General features: G+C 35.9%; 2 protein-coding genes across 21 annotated transcripts in view; one reads left to right on the top strand and one right to left on the bottom strand.

The window, feature by feature from the left end:
* Nucleotides 1-5508: 5508 nt before the first annotated feature.
* On the bottom strand, nt 5509-22085 carry BBS4 (Bardet-Biedl syndrome 4). Of its 17 annotated transcripts, none has more exons than XM_089071747.1 (21): nt 21943-22085; nt 21588-21727; nt 21208-21320; nt 21024-21118; nt 20595-20757; nt 20286-20439; nt 19788-19910; nt 17415-17586; nt 17052-17245; nt 16882-16967; nt 9962-10068; nt 9819-9874; nt 9610-9723; nt 9072-9270; nt 8904-8971; nt 8653-8708; nt 8290-8481; nt 7847-8006; nt 6763-6956; nt 6520-6613; nt 5509-6240 (listed from the first exon to the last, which is right to left on the bottom strand). In XM_089071747.1, the coding sequence occupies exons 1-13, from the start codon at nt 22022-22024 to the stop codon at nt 9688-9690; spliced, it is 1521 nt and encodes a 506-aa protein (XP_088927873.1). In that variant the 5' UTR covers nt 22025-22085; the 3' UTR covers nt 5509-6240; nt 6520-6613; nt 6763-6956; nt 7847-8006; nt 8290-8481; nt 8653-8708; nt 8904-8971; nt 9072-9270; nt 9610-9687. The 17 variants fall into 17 exon arrangements, with proteins under 17 accessions (XP_088927873.1, XP_088927884.1, XP_088927851.1 ...); XM_089071758.1 differs by having other exon boundaries at nt 8384-8481; XM_089071725.1 differs by lacking the exon at nt 8290-8481 and adding an exon at nt 7029-7612.
* Nucleotides 22086-22768: 683 nt separating this feature from the next.
* LOC105433660 (solute carrier family 35 member F5) overlaps nt 22769-23238 on the top strand; it is a 152600-nt gene continuing 152130 nt past the window's right edge. The window contains exons 1-2 of one of the 4 annotated variants that reach the window (XM_089071641.1): nt 22857-22924; nt 23056-23128. The gene's annotated coding sequence lies outside the window, so the exon portion shown is untranslated. Of the gene's footprint in view, nt 22925-22992; nt 23129-23238 lie in introns of those variants that run through there. The other 3 variants (XM_089071651.1, XM_089071648.1, XM_011649071.3) reach the window with 3 other exon arrangements.

The raw sequence follows: 23238 nt of genomic DNA, 5'->3' as shown, positions 1-23238 counted from the left end.
AAAGTATAAAAGAAATGATAGAAAAACTAGCCCCCCCGTCCGCGGAAAATCCGCCGATGGAAATTAGAAAAGAACGGGAGGAGAGATTAAGTTGGAAGAACAATTTTACAGTAGCGGAATGGAAAAGAGCATTAAGAATGATAAGAAAGAATACAGCACCTGGAAGGGACGGTATTGAATATGACATGATCAAGCGGTTGCCACATAGAATGCAACATGAAATGTTAGAGGTACTCAACGACATATGGAAGAGGAATCAACTACCAAAGAGCTGGCAGGAATATCAGGTGATTTTCATCGACAAACCAGGGCAGGAGAAGGTCAGACCGATAGCTCTGGCGTCTTGTATAGGTAAAGTAATGGAGAGAATGGTAAACGAAAGGCTGGTATGGTGGGCAGAAAAGAATAATTTAATAAACAGGGATCAAAATGGTTTCAGAAGAGGAAGGTCTTGTGCCGATAACTTGACGCAAATCACCACTGACATCAGGAATGGATTTTTCAGAGGAGAATACACCACAGCGCTATTTGTGGATGTAACTGCAGCCTATGATAACGTAGACTTAAACATACTCATCGAGAAGTTGGAAGAGATAAGATGCCCCAGTGACATAGTAAGATTTGTGTACGCATGGAGCAAGGTCAGGTACACCCAGTTTATTGTATCTGGAGAAGAAACTGTGGATAGAAGGGTTTATAAAGGTCTGCCACAAGGGGCAGTGCTGAGCCCACTGCTGTACTCAATATATACGAGGAATATTACTGAGGAGCTAGGAAGGGGAATACGAACAATTCAATTTGCAGATGACATTGCTATGTACATCACAAGTACAAACAGGGAGACAAACACTCTCGCAATCCAAGAGGCGGCCAACCATTTGGCCAACAGACTGGAGAAGTTGGGACTGGAACTAGAGCCAAGGAAAACGGTTCTGGTGGAATTCAACAAACAGGGAGTACGAGATAAAAAAGTGAAGATAAAGTTAGGAGGGGTGGACATACAGAACAACGTGGGGGCAAGATTTCTTGGACTATGGTTTGACAACAAGGTTAGCTTCCATCATCAGGTTGACCTGGTCAGAGGTAAGGTTAAGAAGGCTAACGGTCTCATGAAATATCTAAATAAAAAAAGAAGAGGTATGGAGGTCAATACGGCATTGCTGCTATATAAGAGTATAGTAAGGTCAGTAGTGGATTACGGTCTATTTATTTACTTCCCTAGAGAAGCCAACCAAAGGCTGGCAATGGAAAGGACTCAGTATGCAGGTCTCAGGACAGCATTAGGTTACAGAAATAGCACACCGAATAATGTAATTATAGCGGAATCAAAAGTTATTACAGTTGTTACAGGATAGAGCAGAAATGCTAGCGAGGAATTTTCTTTTAAAAACAATGATATATGGAAATGAAGATATGAGATTGAGAATAGATCAACTGGAGGCAAATGAAAATTATGAACGATATATCAGACCCACATCGAACAAAAGTTGTCTAGGAAATGCTTGGTCGAGGATAAAATGGTTAAAGAAACACGCAGGAGAAGATTCGAGGTAGAAAATTCGAGATCTTTGAGACAGATTACGAGGAAATCACTGAGGAGATGGAAACGGACAAATACACAGCGAAACAATGGAAAAAGGAAATTCACACAGACAAACAGTTGATTGAAACCATCATAGAAAACAATAAGATCAGAGGTACTATCAAGGTAATGTACACTGACGGCTCCAGGGGGAGAACGAGTAAAGCTACAGGAGTGGGATTAGTTATAGAAGAGCAAGAAACGGTATACAATATAAGCTTGCCAAAAGAATGTTCATCGTTCACAGCAGAAGTTTTTGCAGTCAAAACCATACTAGAACTTATATATCAGGAAAAAATAGAAGAAAGACAAAACTACCTAATTCTCACTGATTCACTGTCAACTATACAGGCTTTGGAGAACAATTTACTTCAGGTATACAAAAATATGTATATAATAAAAGCCAGATCCTTATATAGGAAGATAATAAACAGCAAGAAATGCAGAATCATTATAGGATGGGTCCCTGCACACCAAGGGATCATGGGCAATGAAATAGCAGATAAATTGGCGAAAGAGGCATCTCAAGAACTCCCCTCGGAGGACATTAAGGTCCCATATAGTGATTTCAGAAGTATCTTTAAACGAGAACTATGGAATAATACACAAAACAAGATCATAAAAGATGCAGAGTACAAAGGCAAGTTTTATTTTGAGAACTTTTACAAAAGAAAAAGGAGAAAACCGTGGTTTGGTAATACTAACGAGGAAAGATATTTTATAGTATGGATTAATAGAATCAGATCGAACCATTTCAATCTGAACGAATCATTAGCCAGGAAGGGGTATATAGAGGACGCTAGATGTGATTGTGGTAATGAGTGCGAGAGTTTGGAGCATGTGGTGTGGAGATGTGCGAGGTATGATGAGGAGAGAGTGGGGATGGACTTGGAGCTGAGGGAGATGGGGGTAGGAGGAGAGGTTAACCTAATAGACGCGATAAGAGAACTGGATTGGGTGGTGTTGAAGTGTATTTACAAGTTTTTCAAAAAAATAAATAGAATCATTTAATCATTTAATCATTCAATACAGAATACAGAGAAACTTATAAAGGAATCAGATAAACCTGTGTCATATAACCCTAGGGTTGAAGACACATAGTCGGAAATATCCGACATCCTCCAACCGGGGGAAAAAAAAAAAAAATAGTGTTCACGATGGCAATAACAAAAGAGCATATTCGATTTTCCATTCACTTCGCGTTTCATCTGAAGAAAAATGCTGCTGAAGCCACTGCAATGATTTGTGCTGGAGAGAACGCTGTAAGTCATGCTACATATAAAAAATGGTATCAAAAATTTCGCCAAAGAGATTTCAGTCTTGAAGATGAACCGCGTGCTGGACGCCCTCAAAAGATTGAAACGGACGAATTGCAAGCACTGCTGGATATAAACTCTGCGCAAACTGAAAAGGAGCTTGCAGAACAGCTTGGCATTACGCAGCAAACCATTTCCGTACGTTTACATACGATGGGAAAGGTTCAGAAGGAAGGCAGATGGGTTTCCGCATGAATTGTCCGAAGACAACAAAAATCGTCGGCGTAACACTGCACTCACTTTGCTTTCAAAGTTCCGGAAAAAAGATTTTCTGCATAAAATCATTACAGGCGATGAAAAGTGGATTATTTAACCCTACCAAGTGTATGCATAAGTTTTTTCCGGTTTAACTAAGAGATGTCGCCAGCGAAAAGTACGCAGCGTATTAATTTGACACATACATCATTTTGTTCGTCTGACATTTAAAACTACAAATACACACAAGTTGAGTCCGCCAAAAACTAGCGTCTTTGTTTTATCGTTCAGTGATCATGTCGAGTTTTGTGCCTGAAAAAGAACATTTGCGGCATGCATTGCTTTTTTTATTTAATCAAAAGAAAAAGGCTGTTGAAAGTCATCGAAAATCATCTGGTAGGAACATATGGTGAACACGCTCCATCGATTAGAACATGTGAGACATGGTTTCGACAATTTAAAAGTGGTGATTTCAATGTGAAAGACAGTGAGCGCTCTGGTAGACCACAAAAATGCGAAGACGAGCAATTGCAGGAGTTATTGGATGATGACCCAACTCAAACTCAACGGCAATTAGCAGAAGCATTACATGTATCACAAGAAATAATCAGCAGACATTTACGAGCAATGGGAAAGATCAAACTCGGTAAATGGGTCCCACACGATTTGAATGAACGTCAAATGGAAAATCGCAAAGTCACTTGTGAAATGCTGCTTCAACGCCACGAAAGGAAATCATTTTTGTATCGAATTGTGACGGGTGACGAAAAATGGATTTATTTTGAAAACCCGTAACGGAAAAAATCGTGGCTTTCACCTGGCGAAGCCGGTCCATCAACACCAAGGCCAAATCGCTTCGGCAAGAAGACCATGCTCTGTGTCTGGTGGGACCAGAGCGGTATTGTGTATTATGAACTCTTGAAGCCCGGCGAAACCGTTAATACACGCTATCGCCAACAAATGATTAATTTAAACCACGCATTAATCGAAAGACGACCGGAAGACATGGGCCAGAAGACATGGCAAAGTGATTTTGTTACACGACAATGCGCCGTCTCACACAGCAAAACCAGTGAAAGACACTTTGAAATCGCTTGGATGGGACATCCTTCCGCACCCGCCGTACTCCCCAGACCTGACGTCATCTGACTATCACCTCTTCGCATCAATGGGGCACGCGCAGAGCAGCACTTCAGCAATTTCGAGGAAAATGGCTCGACGAATGGTTTGCCGCAAAAGACAAGCAGTTTTTCTGGCATGATATTCATAAATTACCTGAAAGATGGGCGAAATGTGTAGAAGCCGATGGCCAATATTTTGAATAAAAAAAAAATTAATTTCCCTTGAAAATTACGTGTCTTTTTTTATTAAAAAACCGGAAAAAACTTATGCATACACCTGGTAAACGTAGAAAATCATGGGTTGATCCTGGTCAACCTTCAACATCGACGCCAAAGCCCAATATCCACGTTTTGCTCTGTATCTGGTGGGATTGGAAAGGTGTGTTGTATTATGAGTTGTTACAACCGGGTGAAACAATCACGGCAGACCGCTACCAACAATTGATCAATTTAAGCAATGCATTAGAAGAAAAGAGGCCATTTACTGGCCAAGGACGTCATAAAGTGATCTTGCTTCATGACAATGCTCGATCACATGTTGTGAAAGCGACTCAGGACCATATCTTTGCGTTAGGCTGGGAACTTCTCCCGCACGCGGCGTATAGCCCAGACATGGCGCCTTCCGATTACTACCTATTCCGGTCGCTGCAGCATCATTTGGCTGATACACATTTCGTGAGATTTGAAGAGATACGAAAATGCATTGATGACTTTATCGCTTCGAAACCGGTGAGTTTCTATCAAGGAATTCGCAAGCTACCCGAAAGATGGCAAAAGGTCGTTGATGCAAACGGGGAATATTTCGCTGATTAATATTTTTTTTTGTTTATTTTTGAATAAAGATTGAATTTTACAAAAAAAAGCTCAGAACTTTTTTGTACACTTAATATATATTATGGTTAATTAAGAAGGATAATAATTAATAATGTTATTTCATTATTTATTCATTAAAATGACTTAAAAATCACGATTAAATGACAATTGTGTTTATGATGATATGTTTATGATGATAATATTTCGTGACAAATATTATGTTTATTTTATATTATTTTTTTAATACCCTGACGTCGAATGACGAAAAATGATCTTAAATCATCGTCATAATGACATGATCTTGAGATATCTCCACCAGTATATTTCAAGATGTTTTCTTATATTCGCATTATCTGGAGTATATTTGGGATATTTTGAATAAATTCAGTATTATCTCAGTAATTCAATATATATAGCAAAGTTTATTTGCTATAGTCTGAGTATATCCTGAAAATATACAACAAATGATATTCTACACAGATTTTATACGAATAATCTTAGTATATTTGGTATCACAGTACGTTTAGTATAAATATAGAATATTCGTATGATATCATGTGCTGTTAGGATATCAGAAGTAGGATTCAGCCTACTCGCACAAAAGTTAATCGCGCAAAAGTCGGTTCGGTGTTCGGCAATCTGGAGCAGTGCGTGGTCCACTGACGAAAGCGATGCCAAAAACTCGGGCAATGGATCGGGTACTCTACGAAAGAGCAACCTTGAAGCAACTCCAGAAGAAAGCGAAGCGATTCCGCCTCCCAGTGTCGAAGGATAAGATAGTCCTCATCGATGCGATTTTATCGCATCTGCAGAAGCACGGATCAACCGAGTTTGCTCGTGAAGAGCACGAGGGAGCGGCGGAGATATCAGCAGCAGGGCAGCCGTTAACGATGGCCGTGTTCCAACAGGTGTTGTCCCAGATGGCCGAGATGATCCTCCTGCAACAAAAAGAAATGCAGAGAAGTCAACAAGAGTTTTATGAACCAGGTACTGCAACAAATGAGATCGAATAGCATCATGACGAGGAGACCGTCATCAATGTTACACGCAGAGAATAACGTATCGGAAAATCCGAGATCTGAGCAGGGTCCCATCGCCTCGCCGATGGGATCCTCACCCGCCCAAAAAATACAGTCGATGCTGTTCGCTGAGAATCTGTCGACGGGAAGTGCCGTAACGTGGCTAGTGTCCCAGATTCCGAAGTTCGGAGGCTCTGAAAATAAGAACGTAAATGCATGGATCCAACAAGTTGATAAAGTAAGCGGCAGCTTCAAGTAAGTTAATAAGATTTGCACGACGGTACGACATTCAAAGTGGAGCAGCCATTGAGTCGTGGTTTGGTCTTAAACCAGAATTAATTAAAGTTTTTGGAAAGAAAGTGCCTTTTTACAAGGTCATGCAAAAAGTCGAGGCACATAAATGGAAGCAGAGAGACATTTGACCAATAAGTAATCGCAAAAATGGCACTATTAAAACAATTAGATTTACTTACCAGAGACGTCATCCACTTGTTAATAAGCGAGGTGACACAGAGTGCTTTAAGGGCCACTGCGCTCTCCATTGCGGACACTTTACTGAATATATTCCTGGAGAAAATGAGGAATATTACTGAAAGAAGAATAGACATTGAGAAGAAATCATTCGCGTTCGTGAGCACTAGTAAATCAAGAGACAGTGCTTGCAGAAACTGTGGCAGAAAAGGGCACTCATATAAAATTTGTAGAAGTGAATTTACCTGCTTCCTCTGCAAGGGGAAGAGACATCGATTGTCCAACCTTACGGCAGCGGAGAAGAACTCCTGGCGCTCGTCAGCAGCAGATGGTGCAGACAGTAACGGCAGTATCTGAGGACACGAATGCTGTGGCATTGGTTGTGGCAGAAGACGGCGATCGGTTAGAGCCAAACCACACGTGCAAATAAATGTTCTATCTGTAACAAAGAATGTAATTTACGTTAATGGACACTAGAAGTCCAATTTCATTTGTTAGTTATAACATTTACGAGTTTCATATTAAACCGTATATTAATCTTCTTTTGTCCGCAGATCGATGAGTTAACTTAAATAAGGCACCATTGAATATTATTGATATGGTGCAAGTTGATTTGACAATTAATTTATTAGCGGATCGAAATTCAATGTGAGTCTATATATTATAAAAGAAAAAGCATTCCACGGAGATTTGATTGTCGATCGAGACTTTATAGAAAGAGAAACTTATTTTAATATATAAATTAAGAGAGACGGAGGTTGATGAGACGAGAGCAGAGGTAAATCTTCTTGATAATCTCTCTCTCTACGTAGAAGACTCGGGGGTCTGGAATCGATAATTAGCGAAACTGCGATATAGATTTTAATCTAGAAAATAAAAAACGATTGATGGAGGAAATATTGGCCATAGAAAATTCAAAAATCATATCTGAAGACGATTATTCTGTCCGCGTCCATTTGAAGGACAATTCAATTTATGTCTTCGCACCGCGACGTTTTGCTCATGTCGAACGACTGCAGATCCGAGAAATAATCGACGACTTATTAAAACTGAAAATTATCCAGTCGAATATCTTTCCCTATTGTGCAATAATTCCTGTAAAAAAGAAAAACAGAACGATTAGACTGTGCGTGGATTTAAGACCGTTAAATTCAAGAGTCATTAAACAAAAGTATCCATTTCCTATAATTGAAGACTGTTTATCTAGATTATACGACAAGTTTTCACTTTGTTAGATCTCAAGGACGGATTCCATCATATAAGAGTACATGAAGACGACACGAAATATTTTGCTTTCGCCCGAAGAACAATACGAATACAAATACTTACTGTTTAGGTATTCGGAAGCTCCTGCGGAATTCCAAATGCGTCTTATACAAATCCTCGATACGCTTATCCGTGACGAAAAAATTATTGTCTACATCGACGACATTCTCATTCTGAAATAGTAGACCAGATTCTTGTCGTTCTATCGGAAACTTTGACGTGTCTAAAAAAATACAAATTCCAAGTTTCTTGAATTACTCGAAATGTCAGTTTTTGTGTAAAGAAATTGAATTCTTGAGGTATAGAATTATGGAATCGGAAATTACGCTTAACCCGCGTCATACGGAGGCTGTACAAAATTTTAAACGTCCAATGAAACGTTCACGAAGTTCAAAGATTCTTAGGTTTAGCGAGTTATTTTTGTAAATTTATAAAAGACTTTTTGATTAAAGCAAGATCGTTACAAAACTTTTTAAGAAAAGAAATAGAATTTAAGTTTGACGAACCGTATATTGAATCATTCGAACGTCTAATAAAAGAATTTATCTCGTTTCCGACATTAGCATTATATAATCCCGCTGCGGAAACCGAACTGCATACCGATGCCAGTCATTTGGGGCTCGGAGCGATATTATTGTAGAAACAATGGAATGGTAATTGGGCGGCAACTGCTTATTTCAGTCAGACTACAAATCGAGCTGAAAAAAATTCTCATAGTTATGAACTCGAAGTGCTAGCGATAGTACGGTTGAAAGATTCCATTTTTATCTATATGGTTTAAATTTTACAATAGTTACCGATTGCAACGCGTTGGTTTATGCGGTTAATAAAACTAACTTAAATCTAAGAATTGCGAGATGGACACTTACCTTTCAGAATTACCGCTTTAAAGTTGTACGATGACAAATTCAGACTAGTCGACGGTCTAGTTTATAGAAAAAATAATGACGGTTTGAAATTTATTGTTCCGAAAGCAATGATTTCTAATATATTATAATACGCGCACATCACAACAGATGGCACATGTTGGAACAGAAAAGACTTTGCAAGGCATAAAAGAATGTTTTTGGTTTCCCGGTATGCGCAGACGGGTAAATGAGCATATCGAAAATTGTCTTACCTGTATTATGGCCAATGATTCTATGAACCGTTTCGAAAGGGAGACGTCGTTGTACCCCACTCCTGCATCTGTAATGCAGATAATACATATAGATCATTTCGGGCCGTCACAAGAAACGAGCGACGAGTTTAAACATATGTGGCGGTCCCCCGCTCACACAACTAATACCTAGCAAGACATCCACGAAAAGAACCATGGCCCGCATGGCGCAGTGGTAGCGCGCTCAGTCTTAGACACCTGAGGACCTAGGTTTCGAATCCCACCGCTAACATCTTTTTCCGTCATCAAATTCACCATATCGTGGACAACGCTCCTCACCAAACGCCACACATATATTAATAATTGTTGATGCATTCTCTCGTTTTTCCTGGTTGCACACAGTCAAGTCAACCTCGACGAAAGAGATAGTTAGAGCTTTCAAAAATATATTCGCTACATTTGGTAACCCGACTGAAATAGTGTCGGATAGGGGAACGATATTCACATCAAATGAATTCCGTGAATTCATAGAAAAAAATCAAATTAAGAAGAAAAAAAATCAAATTAATAGAAAGGCAATATTGCGGTGGCTGCGCCCTGGGCGAATGGGATGGCAGAGAGAATGAATCGATTTGTAAAAAGTACTTTAACTAAATTGTTAAACGAGCCGATAGAGTGGAATGAGAAATTAAATACTGTGGTGCAATATATTATGAACAACACTTACCATTCTAGTATTAAGGCGTCACCGTCAAAGTTGATGTTCGAACAGCGATCTCATTCAGATTTTCATTGGCTCAATTTATTAGGGAGTTCGCAGAAATAGACGCAGACTTAGAAGCTGAAAGACAAAAAGCGCATGACGTAGCTCTTACAGCGACTGAAAAAATTCGTCACTACACAAAGAATATTGTTACGCACGGTCAGAAAACCTACCGAATTCCAAGCAGGCGAATACGTACTTATCCGCGAGACACGAGTAAAACCAGGTGCTAATACGAAATTAAAAGCAAAGTACAAAGGGCCGTATCTAATAGCAAAAGCGCTTGGAAACAATAGATATGTGATAAAAAACATACCTGATTTCAATTTGAACGCACGTCCGCTCAACACAATTCTCTCGTCCGACCAGTTAAAAAGATTGGTGAAAATATCCCATCTGGACGAAAAATAGCGTAGAAATAGCCTGAAACAATAATTGCGTAGCTCTTAGTATAGTTAGGTTAATATGTAATACGTAGTTAAGTCGCAATAAATGTAAGTGATTATCCAGTGAAAACAACTTAGTTAAAATGATGTCATCAATATTTCATCAAATTGATCAAAAATATGATGTCAAAAAGAGATTAAAATGATGGCAAAATGATACCTACATAACTGCAAAATGTCTAATATCTCGATAGTGATTCTGACTGTTATTATGATGTTTGATGTCAATTTGATTAAACAATTATTCTGTACAGAAATAAAGCTAATATTCATTTCTACTAATGTAAGTTAACTTTAATCTCAATTTAATTCTTAGAACTAAAAAAAGGCAAAAAGAAAGTTAAACCAATATTAAAACTAAGCTACATTAATAGAAATATACATTAGTTTTGAATTTATTTCTGTAGAAAATGAATTTATTTTTTAGAACACTTTTTGTAAAAGTAAATGGATATAAATTGAGAAGGAATGCAGATAAAATAAAGACAAAAATATATTAGATATATTTCGCACGCACGCACGCCTGCTCGCCCACACCCTCGCACGCGCGCACGCATGCACTCAGTACTGAAAGATATCTATTAGATTCGGAAAAAATTAACGGAGACCGACTGGATTTGAACTCGGGATCCCTCGTCTACCAATCCGACACTTGGTCTGCACGACCACGACGGTTCCTCTCTGTTAGCTGTTTATATTCCGAATCTCTTTCATGACCGCTTACGGTCGTCTAACTCTTACAGTTCGACCATTCTGGTATTACATTCGTCCCGAATGTACCGAGTCTTCCTCTATCGGACTTTTATCCGAAACTTGGAGCTTCTGTTCCCGACTTCGATCACTTCTTGAACGACCGACACGACTTTGGAGTACTACTCCGCGACTTTTTTCCGTTCACTTTTTGAACGACCGACACGACTTTGGAGTACTACCCCCGACTTTTTCCGTTCACTTTTGAACGATCGACCTGTCAGATAACATAGGCTGTATCTTCTCTGAGGTAACATAGGCTGAATCCCACTTCTGAGATTGAAAGATATCTATTAGATTCGGAAAAAATTAACGGAGACCGACTGGATTTGAACTCGGGATCCCTCGTCTACCAATCCGACACTTAGTCTGCACGACCACGACGGCTCCTCTCTGTTAGCTGTTTATATTTATATTCCGAATCTCTTTCATGATCGCTTACGGTCGTCTAATTCTTACAGTACTTTCCGAGTTATGGAGCTTGAAAGTTACAGTACCGCCGGCGTTATATATGCATGCGCCTTAGTTGGCCGGATCAGTGATCGGTCTTGCCTTAGTTGACCGGATCAGTGATCGGTCTTGCCTTAGTTGGCTAGATCAGTGATCGGTCTTGCCTTATAACTTAATAAGTACTTAACGAAAAATAACTTTATTATAGTGTTTTGGAAAGCTCTTGAGATAAGCTACAAGAATATGTAATAAAAAATAGGGGGTTTCCATTTTAAAAAACATTAATGATCTGATTTTGACAAGATTATTCAAGGTCAAGTCCACATTTCCATCATGTGTCCTCTTCAAGCCATACAACTTTCGTTCGAAAAATTTTTCAATAAAATCATCGATTCGCGAGATAATCGACCATATCACTTAAAATGGGACACTCTATATGTGTGTGTGTGTGTGTGTGTGTGTGTGTGTGTGTGTGTGTGTGTGTGTGTGTGTGTGTGTGTGTGTGTGTGTGTGTGTGTGTGTGTGTGTGTGTGTGTGTGTGTAATAACATATATTATTATTAAGATTTTATATTGTTAATACAAATCAAATTCACAATATATAATGTACCATCTAAAGCATCTTTATTATCTAAAACAGGTGGTTCTAATGGTGATATAATAATAATATAATAAAAATTTCTTTTTCTTCATCTGAAAACTCAAATAATTTTTTGATAATTACAATGATATAATGCGCCATGTTGATTATTGTTCTGTAGCGTTTTTTTCATCTCTATCCGTACATTTGCACTTGTGAAATTTATGTTGTCCTCCACCAGTTCCAATACAGTACTAGTACAATCCCAGTGCAGAGGAAAAGAACAAACCTAAAGATTGTATCACGTAGACACCAATTATTCTATTAACAAAAATTTTCTATATTGATTAAATTTCTGAGTATTCGGTATAGTCGTTAAGTCGTTTCTATCATGTCTTCTCACTGTTATTATTCGCTGGCTGACAAAAGTTCTTTACAGATAAAGCGAAAAAGATAAATTATTTTTTTGATCATTATATGTATTACCGTATATTATGTATAATATAAATATGTATTGCGTTTTGATACTTATCCCTCTTTATTTAGAACAACAAAGAGATTTTGAAAAGCTCCAATCATTACGTTGTAAAGATCGTTAAATCAATATTATCTCGGATCTCGAAAATTGCGATGGATTTTCACTTCATAATAAAGAGGATAAATACCTGCAGAGGACAAATAAATCTGACAAGCAATCAGAACGAAGATGCTTATAGCAATGCTGTTGCTATTTTTTACGACGGAAATTCTTCAAGACATCGTAGATTTCCATGGTTCTGGGTGATCGTTTATTTTTTGTACTGTTATTACAAATTCGAGGAGCTAATCGATATTTTGGGAGCGCTATTAAATGGCAGCATAAACTTTATCTTATAATGCACCATGTCATGGCAATTTCGCATAAACTTCAAACAATTGTTCAAACTCAAAATTATAAACAATTGGCCAGGTGTGAACCAGCATCAAATTGAGCACGTATATTTAACAAAAAAAAATTTGTAAAAATAACTTTATAAGGTATATCTCGCAAAATATTTATGGTAATTATTCAGTTTAGCCCTCCTCAGCGCGAAAATGGATAAAATTATGCTTAAATTATACTTACTTTATACGTACTTTGCAAAACGTATGATTCCACATCGGTTTACAACTTTCAACACATAGCAAAGAATAGAAAATAAAAGTGTTCCCTATGTATGTCTATGCAGCAAATATTTTTTAACATTTTTTACATTTTTAGTATTGACTTTTTAGGGCAAGAGACCAACATGATGTTTAGCGTGTATAATTCTTTGAGTATATAGACATGGAGGGGAAATATTGGCACCAAAAGTGTCCAAAGTATATACGAAAGAGAAAGATATACGAATAATACTCGTCCTTTCTGCGCATGCGTCGAAATTGACAGATACTATAGGCAAGCAATATATAGTGTGATGTGAAGAACAATAGGTGACAAGAACTGTCATAAATGATGTTATATAGGTTATATATGTAATAGTGAAATATTAAATAAATATTAATATATACCATTATAATACAAAAAAATAATTTTTATTGATGTTTAAAATAAATCAATTTTGTAAACTTAATATATCTTTGTGTATTGAATCGATAGCGCACTTTACTTCATGGAATAAACGCAAATTAACATAAATTACAATTGTACTTTTAATAAGTTGCGTTTTATGGTTGTCAAACACATCTTGCTGCAAAATGTGTTCTGTCATTGCGCTATCATTAAACACTGAATGACATCGTTAAACACTTTCATAGTCACAATTGTTTTAATATTTTTTCTAGTGCAAATTATATTATAAAATTATTTAATTATATATAATTTGATCGAATAACTGCTTCAGAGCATTGTGTTATTTTTATGACATCATCCGAAAGAAAAATTAAATTATCTTTGTTTTTGACAATAATCAAAATTGAGTCAATCGATTTTGCAATGACAAAAGTTGCACAAATGTGACAAATATGTCCTAATAACTTTCTTACACAAATCCATTGATATATTTAAGTACGTCGTTACATATGGACTGAATACTGTCAATGTTGATAAATAATTATGGTCAAATATATCAGCAGATAATTCTCATCAATTTCAGTGAATAAGCTATTGCTTATGATTTTGACGCATGTGCAGAGACGAGTATCACTCATATATCTTTCTCTCTCGCATATACTTTGGATACACTTTCGATTTATAGGAAATATAGACAATTCCTCCATCTCAAAGGTGATCACCGAGCATGCAAACATGACCACTGCGCATACTCAGGCTGCGTTCCGATATTCACTGTCAGTACTGAAAATCTATAATATACGTGACTTGATTGGGTTTTATTATATGAGTTTTATTATATTATAGGAACTTTGTTTTTTATTCCTGAACTTCTTGAACTAGTGCAAGAAGTGTATACTAAAGCGTTTTTTTATTCCCGAAATGACGTCAATGATACTGTTCGTTATTCCAGTACAATAAAATTTAATGCACAAGTTCACTGAACTGGCTGCACTGAGTTTAGAGTCAGTGCAAACAGTGCAGAGCAAACGGAATTCAATCAGTAGCGGTAATTTTGAACATCATAAAATATTAATCTGTAAATATGAAAGAAGAAACTTTCTTAGAATATAAATTTCAATATCTCATTGATATTGTTTATATATTTTACATAATACTTGAGATATACAAGTTAAAATTATCGGCATTCACTGTTTAGAAAACAGTATTAATTAAATATTAAATTTGTAGAAAATTTGTAGATTAGAAAATCGAACGCTAATGCATAATAATTAATAATATTATATATAAATATTACATATCTGTTTTTAAATTTATACTTACTGTTTAATATCTTACAAATGCTTGAAATTTTTTTGAAGTTATTTTTTTTATTATAAAGATTTTATATCATATTAAAATGATTTATGTTGTGACGATTATATCGTCATGATTCTCACGGCCACATTTTTTCGACAATATTTGGATTTCGCCGAATTATCTATTCTCAGAGAATAGCACTAAATACAGACAAATACGAAGACGTTGCATGTATTCATCTGATACCAGGTCAACAGAATAGATTTATTTTCTATATTCTCTTGTAATAATTTATTTTGGGAGCGTCCCGTTTAATCACGTTGCGATTGACCAGTCACTCACAACGGCTGGTGCCTAGAGGTTTTCCTCTGTTCAAACGCTATGAGTGGCTGGTAGTCAATTGCAACAGTCAAACGGGCTCCGCCTATTTCTTTTTGTATTATTCAGAACTAGACATATATTCCATGATCGTTATTTTTAAGTCTTTGTAATACCGAATTCCTGCGGATTGAAAAACATAATTCGAAATTACGTTTCGAATTATTCGATCGTTTAACGATCAAAACAATAGACAAGAGACAAACAATAATAGCAAACAGGTTCTCCTTCGAAATTGTATTTGTTTGTAAGAATTAAGATATTTATTTTAGAATAATTTCGAAGGAGAAAAGTAGGGCAGAGAACTGATATGGAACGGACGGGAGATTCGACCGACGTATACAAACATGTTCTTAAATCACAATAAAAGACACTTCGATAAATCGGACTTTTGCACAATATTCTTTCCGCTTCCGTCTAACATTCCATACTGTATATATTACCCAAAATGTGTATGAAGGAAATAATCAGAGGAAGAAAAAGTAGAAATGGCAAACAATAAAGAAATTATAAAAAAAGAGCGCAAGAAAGATTCTCATAAATGAAAATGAATATGTCACATGTATCTCCGAAGGTATTAAGATTGCCCATCTAAATTTAGTATTTATGGTCATAATTAAGTGATATTTAAACAGTAATTATGTGAAAATAAGAATTTCTCTTGAGACCTAAAAGATTTTAATATTTACATTTCAATAACATAAAATAACATAAAAAAGTCATACTTTATTAAATAAGTAATTAATAAGTAATTTTTAATAAATAATTTGTCTTCGTCAAAAGACGAGTCTAATATTTCCATACAGATAATATGGGATGTCATTTCTTTCTTACACTAAATCGTTTTCTATTTCTTAGCTGCATGCTTACACTCGTCAATTCTAGCTTGCATTAGTTCAGGTCAGTTCAGTTCTAGTGCAGCCCTAGTGTGGGAATAAAAAACAAACCCTATATATTTTCAGTACTGGCAGCGAATATCGGAACGCAGCCTCAATTGCATTACATCGATATGATAGACTTCGTAACCTTGAAATTGATTAATTTTAATGATTAATATCTCGGTTCGCGGGGTAGAGTGATACTTTTTCTGCCAGATTCATCCGTTTTGTGCAAAAACGCGTCGAAGCATAATTTTATCCATTTTCGCGCTGAGGAGGGTTAAACTGAATAATTATCAAATGAGCTTCTATGGCTGCGTTCAGCAGAGAAAGCAGATCAGTGAGCGCTCAGTGATTTTTCAATATGATTGGTCCTTGCCTTTAAATCTTCGTTGAATATAAGTGTAGAAACCAATCATAATAAAGAATCACTGAATGCTCACTGATCTGCTTTCTCTGCTGAACGCAGCCTATTTTTCATTGCGACAGTACGTCGGTATCGTTAACGCAGAGTTCTTAATGAGTACTCAGCAGTCTTAAATATATATGCAATTACAAGCTCTTGTAATTCAATAAATAAATTATATAATCTCTTGATACGCGCATTCTTTTCTCGCTTGTGTACATAATTAATTTCTTTATCTGATTTTATAATTTTATCCTCTTATTTATTCTAAATGTGCATATATCTTTTAACGCAAATGAATGCGACATGTGTCATTAATTATTAATTCATCGTATCTCATTTGTATAAAAAAATTATGCATATTCTCTAATAAGAATTGATGATAATATTGATTATAATATTTAGATGATAAATTATTTTTTTTAGCTCTTTTTTAAAATCTCTCAAATAACGCATGCTTCGCATGACAAATGGCAAGACTTTTAAACTTCGTCACTACTCAATCATCATTTTTCATACCCCTCTGTTGTCATATCTTGATCGATATTCAATTCTGCTCTTTCGTGTTGTAATTTCTTTGACAACTTCTTTGCCATCTGTGATATCTGTGTCATAATATATTGATATATAATTTTATAATTAATCCACAACATCCAATTGTACACATGTAATTTTTTTAAATTAAATACCTGTGCATCGACTTCAACAACAGCCATAATATCATTAAGTAATATTAAAATCTCAGTAGCGTTAGCTTGTTTACGATGAGCATCCAGTACCACAGCATAATTAATCAATATTAACGGATCCTGAGGAGCTAATGCATGTGCTTTCGTTAATGATCTTTCGGCGCCTTCTAGATCATCCAAACGTTTTAAAGCCACTAAGACAAGGATACAGATTTTTATTATAAAAAAACACATACACAATGAAATGTTTTCAAACGAAATAGCAAAATTCTCTCGCATAAAAAAGATATGTTTTTTCTGACTACCTTATTCTTATTTTTATATGAAGTTCTAAACCAAAAACTAAATTTATCTTCTACTCACAACCTAACAATAGATATGGTATAGGATTCTTTGGTTCAGCGTTAATTGCAGCACATAGATAAATCGCAGCTGATGCAGGTTGGCCAGTGGTGAGAAAAACGATTCCCAAGTTGCATGACGGAATGCAAGACATCGGGTTCAAATAATGCGCACGCTTCAACGAACTAATAGCCTGCGAAATATTGCCAAAAAATACTTTAGTTTTATGCTCGCTTGTGTTAATCTTCTTGGTAATAATCTAAATGTTTTCTTTTTTATCGCATCGTTTCCAAAAGAGTATTCGCGCAGATATTCAATTCAAGAATAAAAATCAATATATTACATAGCACATCGCATATGGAATATTACTTTCCGTGTTATCCGTTATAGTAATAACGAAAACCTAAAAAATTTAAATTTGCAAACAAAATATGTCTCTGCTATCTCGCGACGTGACATCACGCTTTCCGATCTACTCTCGTCGTATTAAACTATGTATTAGGTAACGCAATACAAATATATGTCTCAATTTTGATCCACTTACAAGAGATTCATCTTCGCACGTTCAAAATCTATTCTTACCGCGAGCAACAATTATTTTATAAATAAATTATAAAGCCATTTTCCGATTCGCACATGTTTCGGCTCGTACTACGAATATGTAAGGTGCATCACAAAATGATACGATGAGATCTCTGTATCAAAGCATTGATATCGGCCGATCAAGTGGCTATATAGTCTACTGGACTATTACTATTGTTGTGGCCAAGCGATAGTCCGTTCCCGAGTAATGTTGAGAAGATTATTCCTTGCCAACGCGCCGTTGTTTATTGACTATTGAATTGATTGATTGAAGAGATTCAACTAAGATTCGTCAGAGACGGTTTTGAGAGGTTTTGGAATTGTAAAATTATTGTAGTGTATGTACATATGTGTCATTGAATTGTGACGTGTTATTCTAAACACGTTATTTGCGATAAATATCATCATATGCCTCTGTAGTCGAAAGGATAAGATACCTGCCCAGTAAGCAGGAGATCTAGATTCGATTCCTGGCTGAGGTGATATTTTTCGCAAAATAATTTCGGATTTTTATGACTGATTCGTAGTCGGGTCCCATCGTGGCACACGCCTTCCCTTCTTATTTTCTTTTTATAAAACTAAGATCACCAAATATAATTATAAAGATAATAATTGGTGTAACGAGTTTTGTAAATTGTTGAGTTTATTAAAGTTCGTTCTTTATGTATGGCCTCTATTTATTTACACGTGTCGCGTGAGAGTGTGTGCGAGTAACCGCCGCGGAAGCGCGACACTATGTTTACACAATCCGATTTATGATAAAGTTATAACATTGATATTATAACTACTGACGTTAGATGCCATGTAAACACTATTTTATAAAGTTACTACATCGATATAATAATTCAAATTTACAATAACATAACAATAACTTTAGTGAAGAAGCTTAGAGTTACTACATCGATGGAAAAAGGACGTGTAAACGACTGCAGTGTAAGGATGGCAATAATGAGCGTCCCGTTTGATCACGTTGCGATTGACCATAGCCACTCACGGCTGGTGCCTAGAGTTTTTCTCTGTTCAAACGCTATGAGTGGCTGGTGGTCAATTGCAACGGGTCAATTGCAACGGAGCAATTGCGTAGTCAAACGGGCCCCACCCGCGATAATGCCAACCATAAAAATTAAATGTGTTAACTCTTCATTGTTTGCAGGTTTGTTATTCAATATTTTGTGCCATATAGGAGAGATCAAAAAATAAAAGAAATGGAAACCAAAAAGTGAAGGTCACGTTCTTTTAGATTATAATCTTACCACAAGCAAGTATCTAATTTTTCATCACTTTATATTGGTATTAATGAAAATTCTTGACTCATTTCATTTGAAAGTTGTTAAACTAACTAAACTTTCAGTTTATGCTATTTTGGTAGGAGTAAGATAAGTCTGAATGTGTAAATGCGATTCACTTAAGTAGGAGTTGTAACATCACTGTTAAGTCGAAATTAGAAGCCCGTGTAAATGTACTATATAAGATTTTTTATCCAACCAAATCAAATTGAATGTTATCATATATGCATTTCATTTTGAATAGTTAACTCGCTAGCGGAAAAGTATATGAGTAAAAGTTCTTTTTTTGCTCCTCTTTTCGCGTATACAGTGCTCTTACACAATAATATACTATCTAAAGAACATTGGCTATAAAAGCTCTCTCTCTCTCTCTCTCTCTCTCTCTCTCTCTCTCTCTCTCTCTTTCTCTCTCCCCTGTCCACGAGTATTATTATAATTCAACTCATTCAACTTCAAGTTAGAGATATTCGGAGAGAGGAACAAAGGAAAATAAAAAAAGGAACAAAGAAAAACAAAATAGACTCACCGCAACATATTTTTGTTTTGCATAGAAACACATTCCAATATTATTCCAAAGTATCGAAGACTCTGGGGTAATTTGCGCTGCTATTTTATATTTTGATAAAGCTACATCGTATTCTCGATGATTCTGTGAAATGCAACACACTCTGTTCAGCAAAGTAAAAAAAAAAATTCTACTAAACTTTCTAAAAAAAAGTCTGAAGTAATACATAATATGTAATAAAATTTTAAAATCAAAAAAATATATATATATATATATATATAATGAAATATTTTCCCTGAAATGTTTCTTTAGATATATTAGCAAAGCGGTATGGAATAACATTTTAACGTACTTTACGAATTAAACGACTAATTCGAGCAATTGAACATTAATACGGTAGAAATAATTAAAACAGACAAGCGTACAAATTGTCAGTCGATTGAATTTCTTTGCAAAGAAATTATTAAAGAAAAATTAAAATTAAAGAGAGAAGAATATTATTTCTCTAAACTTACGCACTTGCATTATATAAGCCATAGGTAAAATTGCTTTGACGCAATTAGACGAATAAGCCAAAGCTGCTCCAAATTGCTGAAATGCTCGTTGCATATTTCCAATTCTAAGATACAAGAGACCCAATTCGGTCGCTGCATCAATACTTTGGGGATTTCCACTGAGTAAGAAAAAAAAAATTATGTTTAAACGATATCGAAAAAAACTAGTGATATAATATAAATAAGAAAAATATTACGAGAAAAAAGAATTGTAAGAAAAAGTATTCATAAAAAAATGTGATCAAAAAATAGTAGTCAACTATAACAATATTACTTCAAAGCTACCATATAAGCGTTTCTGGCCTCTGGAATCATGTCATCCGAGAGATACAATCTTGCGAGATCAATATTGGGCAATTCCCTTTTGGTTAATTCTGTAGATCTCTTAAAATGTTTTTTAGCCTCTTGTAATTGGTTCAATTTCACATAAGCTTCGCCTAAACAAGAAATAAGATAAACATTAGATGAAAGAAACACAATTCCACTTAACAAAAAAACATGCATGTTTGAATGCGACTAAAAAGCATTTGTTTAGGCATGAAATATTGAACCAAGATACTTTTTAGTATATGTCTGTAACTTTACAAAACCAATATGTTTGTGTATATTCATTATGCATATTTGTGTATGCACACATGCATGTGTGCTATGCAAATATGTGTCGAGCAATACATTATATTGTAAAATGACAAATATAACTTGCCAAGACCATGATATATTTCCCAATCTGGTACAGCAGATATCTTTTCAGCTTCCATATATGCATCTATCGCACGTTTATGACTTCCTATTATTAATCTGAAGCAACACAAAATAATTGCATATCATATATTCAATCTTATAAATAATTCCGTCTCCCTCTCCCCTCCTTTATTCGTATTACTTACAGTGATTTTGCTATCTGTTTAATGTTATCAACATTTGTTAAATTGACGTTGTATGCAATTTGAAAGCAATCCAGAGAATCTTGAATCTTGCCCTCTTTTCTTAGAATTAAGCCCTATGAAAATAAATAACTTGTTACATGCCAATGTGTGCCAATGTGTTCCATAGAACAAGAAAAACAAAATTATTTTTTATATATTTTACGAATAAAAATATCTGTTGAATAGATCGCTCTCTGATTTATCACAGATAATGATAATAGCCAAGCTATTGCTTCAATTTTCAGCACTGTATATTTTCAGAAGAATGATAATTGAATTGTATTTTGCAAAGATTATGTGTTGTTAGGTGACACGTATATTCTGTATATAATCAGTCTCACCTTCAAATAATTAGCATATTCGTGGCCATTTGATTTCGCCAATTCTTGCTCGATAAGTAACTTGCACGAGCTGTACTCATGTCTTGTGTAATGTCGATGTAACAACCAATTACGATTTTCTATAGCTGCTATATCCGGAGCTGCGCTCAACAAAACAAACAGAAAAAAATGGAAAAAGGTATTTTCGTTTCTGATGAAAAGATTCGATAAGACATGTAATTAACACGCGTGTATACGCGTGTTAAAAAAATCAATCTATCGATTGCGTTTCTCCGCGATGATTAGAGAATTTTAGAAGTGTTTGCAAACGAGAGTGTTTACATTTACATCTCTTGATGTTAATGATATTCAATACCTCTCTTGCTTCTGTTGTTTCTTGTTCGTTGCACGACTGTACTTTCTTGTAAACGACCGTTGCTGAGAACATCATTTGCCATTATTTATACAAAACTTTGACTAATTGATAATACGACGATAGTTTTTTATAACGGTATAATAACGGTAGTTTTTTTCGTTTAACTTGCCTACGTGCCCGTCCGTTTGGTTCTTAGTATATTTGAAGAAAAGAGAATTTGTATGTTTTGCAAATTGGATTGCCATGGTAACCGAAGCAATCAAATCTCGCTCACTTCGCTTCGCTTTGCATCGAGAAGTCAAATCGAAAGTCGATTGCAAACAAGATCGAGCCATCGAATTAAGCCACTAGCATCTTGTGCATCTTACGCGCCAATGCATCACAATTTGAATCTTGTAGATCCCAGCACATCAGGATCACACCGCAACTGCAATTTGCAACACTCACGACATCGCGACAATCTACAACAAGTCGGTTACGTGGATTATACACAACGTCGGTTATGATCAGCCACCAGCACACATCAGTATTCAGCATTAGAGCGTTGTGATAAATCGCGACTGATCACGACTAACGGCTGACGACTGACAAATGGTCAACCGTATTGGGAATAAAACTAAAAGGAGTGAAAGTGAAGAGTAGAGATATGCATCTTGATACTCGATAAAATATTGCTGACATATGTATTACGATAGTGTGCTATTAAATGCGATAACATTGACGCACCTGTTATTACTTGTTATCACTAGCGCTCCGAGATGTAGGCGGACGTTGTGGCATGGTTGTTCGTCCACAACGCGATAACTTATAATCGTCTGGCGCAACTTGATTGGCACAATCGACAATCATTATACTCTGGCTTGGAAGCTCGCACGAATCTCTAGAATCGACGAAGCTCGTTACCAAGAGAACAATGTGATGCGGGATCAACGTAGACTAGGGCCGGAGCCGGGGCCACAAACAACCGGTTAGGTTAGGCAAGGTGTCGTATCTTGCTAGTTCTCGTTACTGACATTAAAGAAAAATTATAAGTTTTCCTTATCATTCTTTGACACTTGTTGATACGATTTTTATCTCACGCCCGTATTCTTGTATTCTACATTCTCACACAAGACTAGCAACAGATTCAGAGCAGATTCACAGCAAGCTCATAGCACGCACGAGATCAACTTCCATTTTCCATTCGGTAATTAAACAAAGAAAAAGAAAAATATTGTAAACATTATACCTTCTTTTTGGTGTCGATCCTAATAATAATTTCGTACGATTTATTATGATATTGAGAAAAAAATGATG

The sequence above is a fragment of the Pogonomyrmex barbatus genome, unplaced genomic scaffold (assembly GCF_055798465.1).
Source record: "Pogonomyrmex barbatus isolate J1 unplaced genomic scaffold, ASM5579846v1 scaffold1, whole genome shotgun sequence".
Lineage (NCBI taxonomy): Eukaryota > Metazoa > Arthropoda > Insecta > Hymenoptera > Formicidae > Pogonomyrmex > Pogonomyrmex barbatus.
The sequence above is the reverse complement of the archived record's forward strand: the minus strand, read 5'-3'. Positions and strand labels throughout refer to the sequence as shown.

Coding starts and splice junctions, on each gene's coding strand:
- BBS4 (XM_089071736.1), bottom strand. CDS start 22,024: ATGGCAAATGATGTTCTCAGCAACGGTCGTTTACAAGAAAGTACAGTC. Junction 17,246..17,414: donor ACCATATCTATTGTTAGGTT/GTGAGTAGAAGA, acceptor TCCTTGTCTTAG/TGGCTTTAAAACGTTTGGAT. Junction 9,875..9,961: donor TGCGTTCAAATTGAAATCAG/GTATGTTTTTTA, acceptor ATTTCGTATTAG/CACCTGGTTTTACTCGTGTC.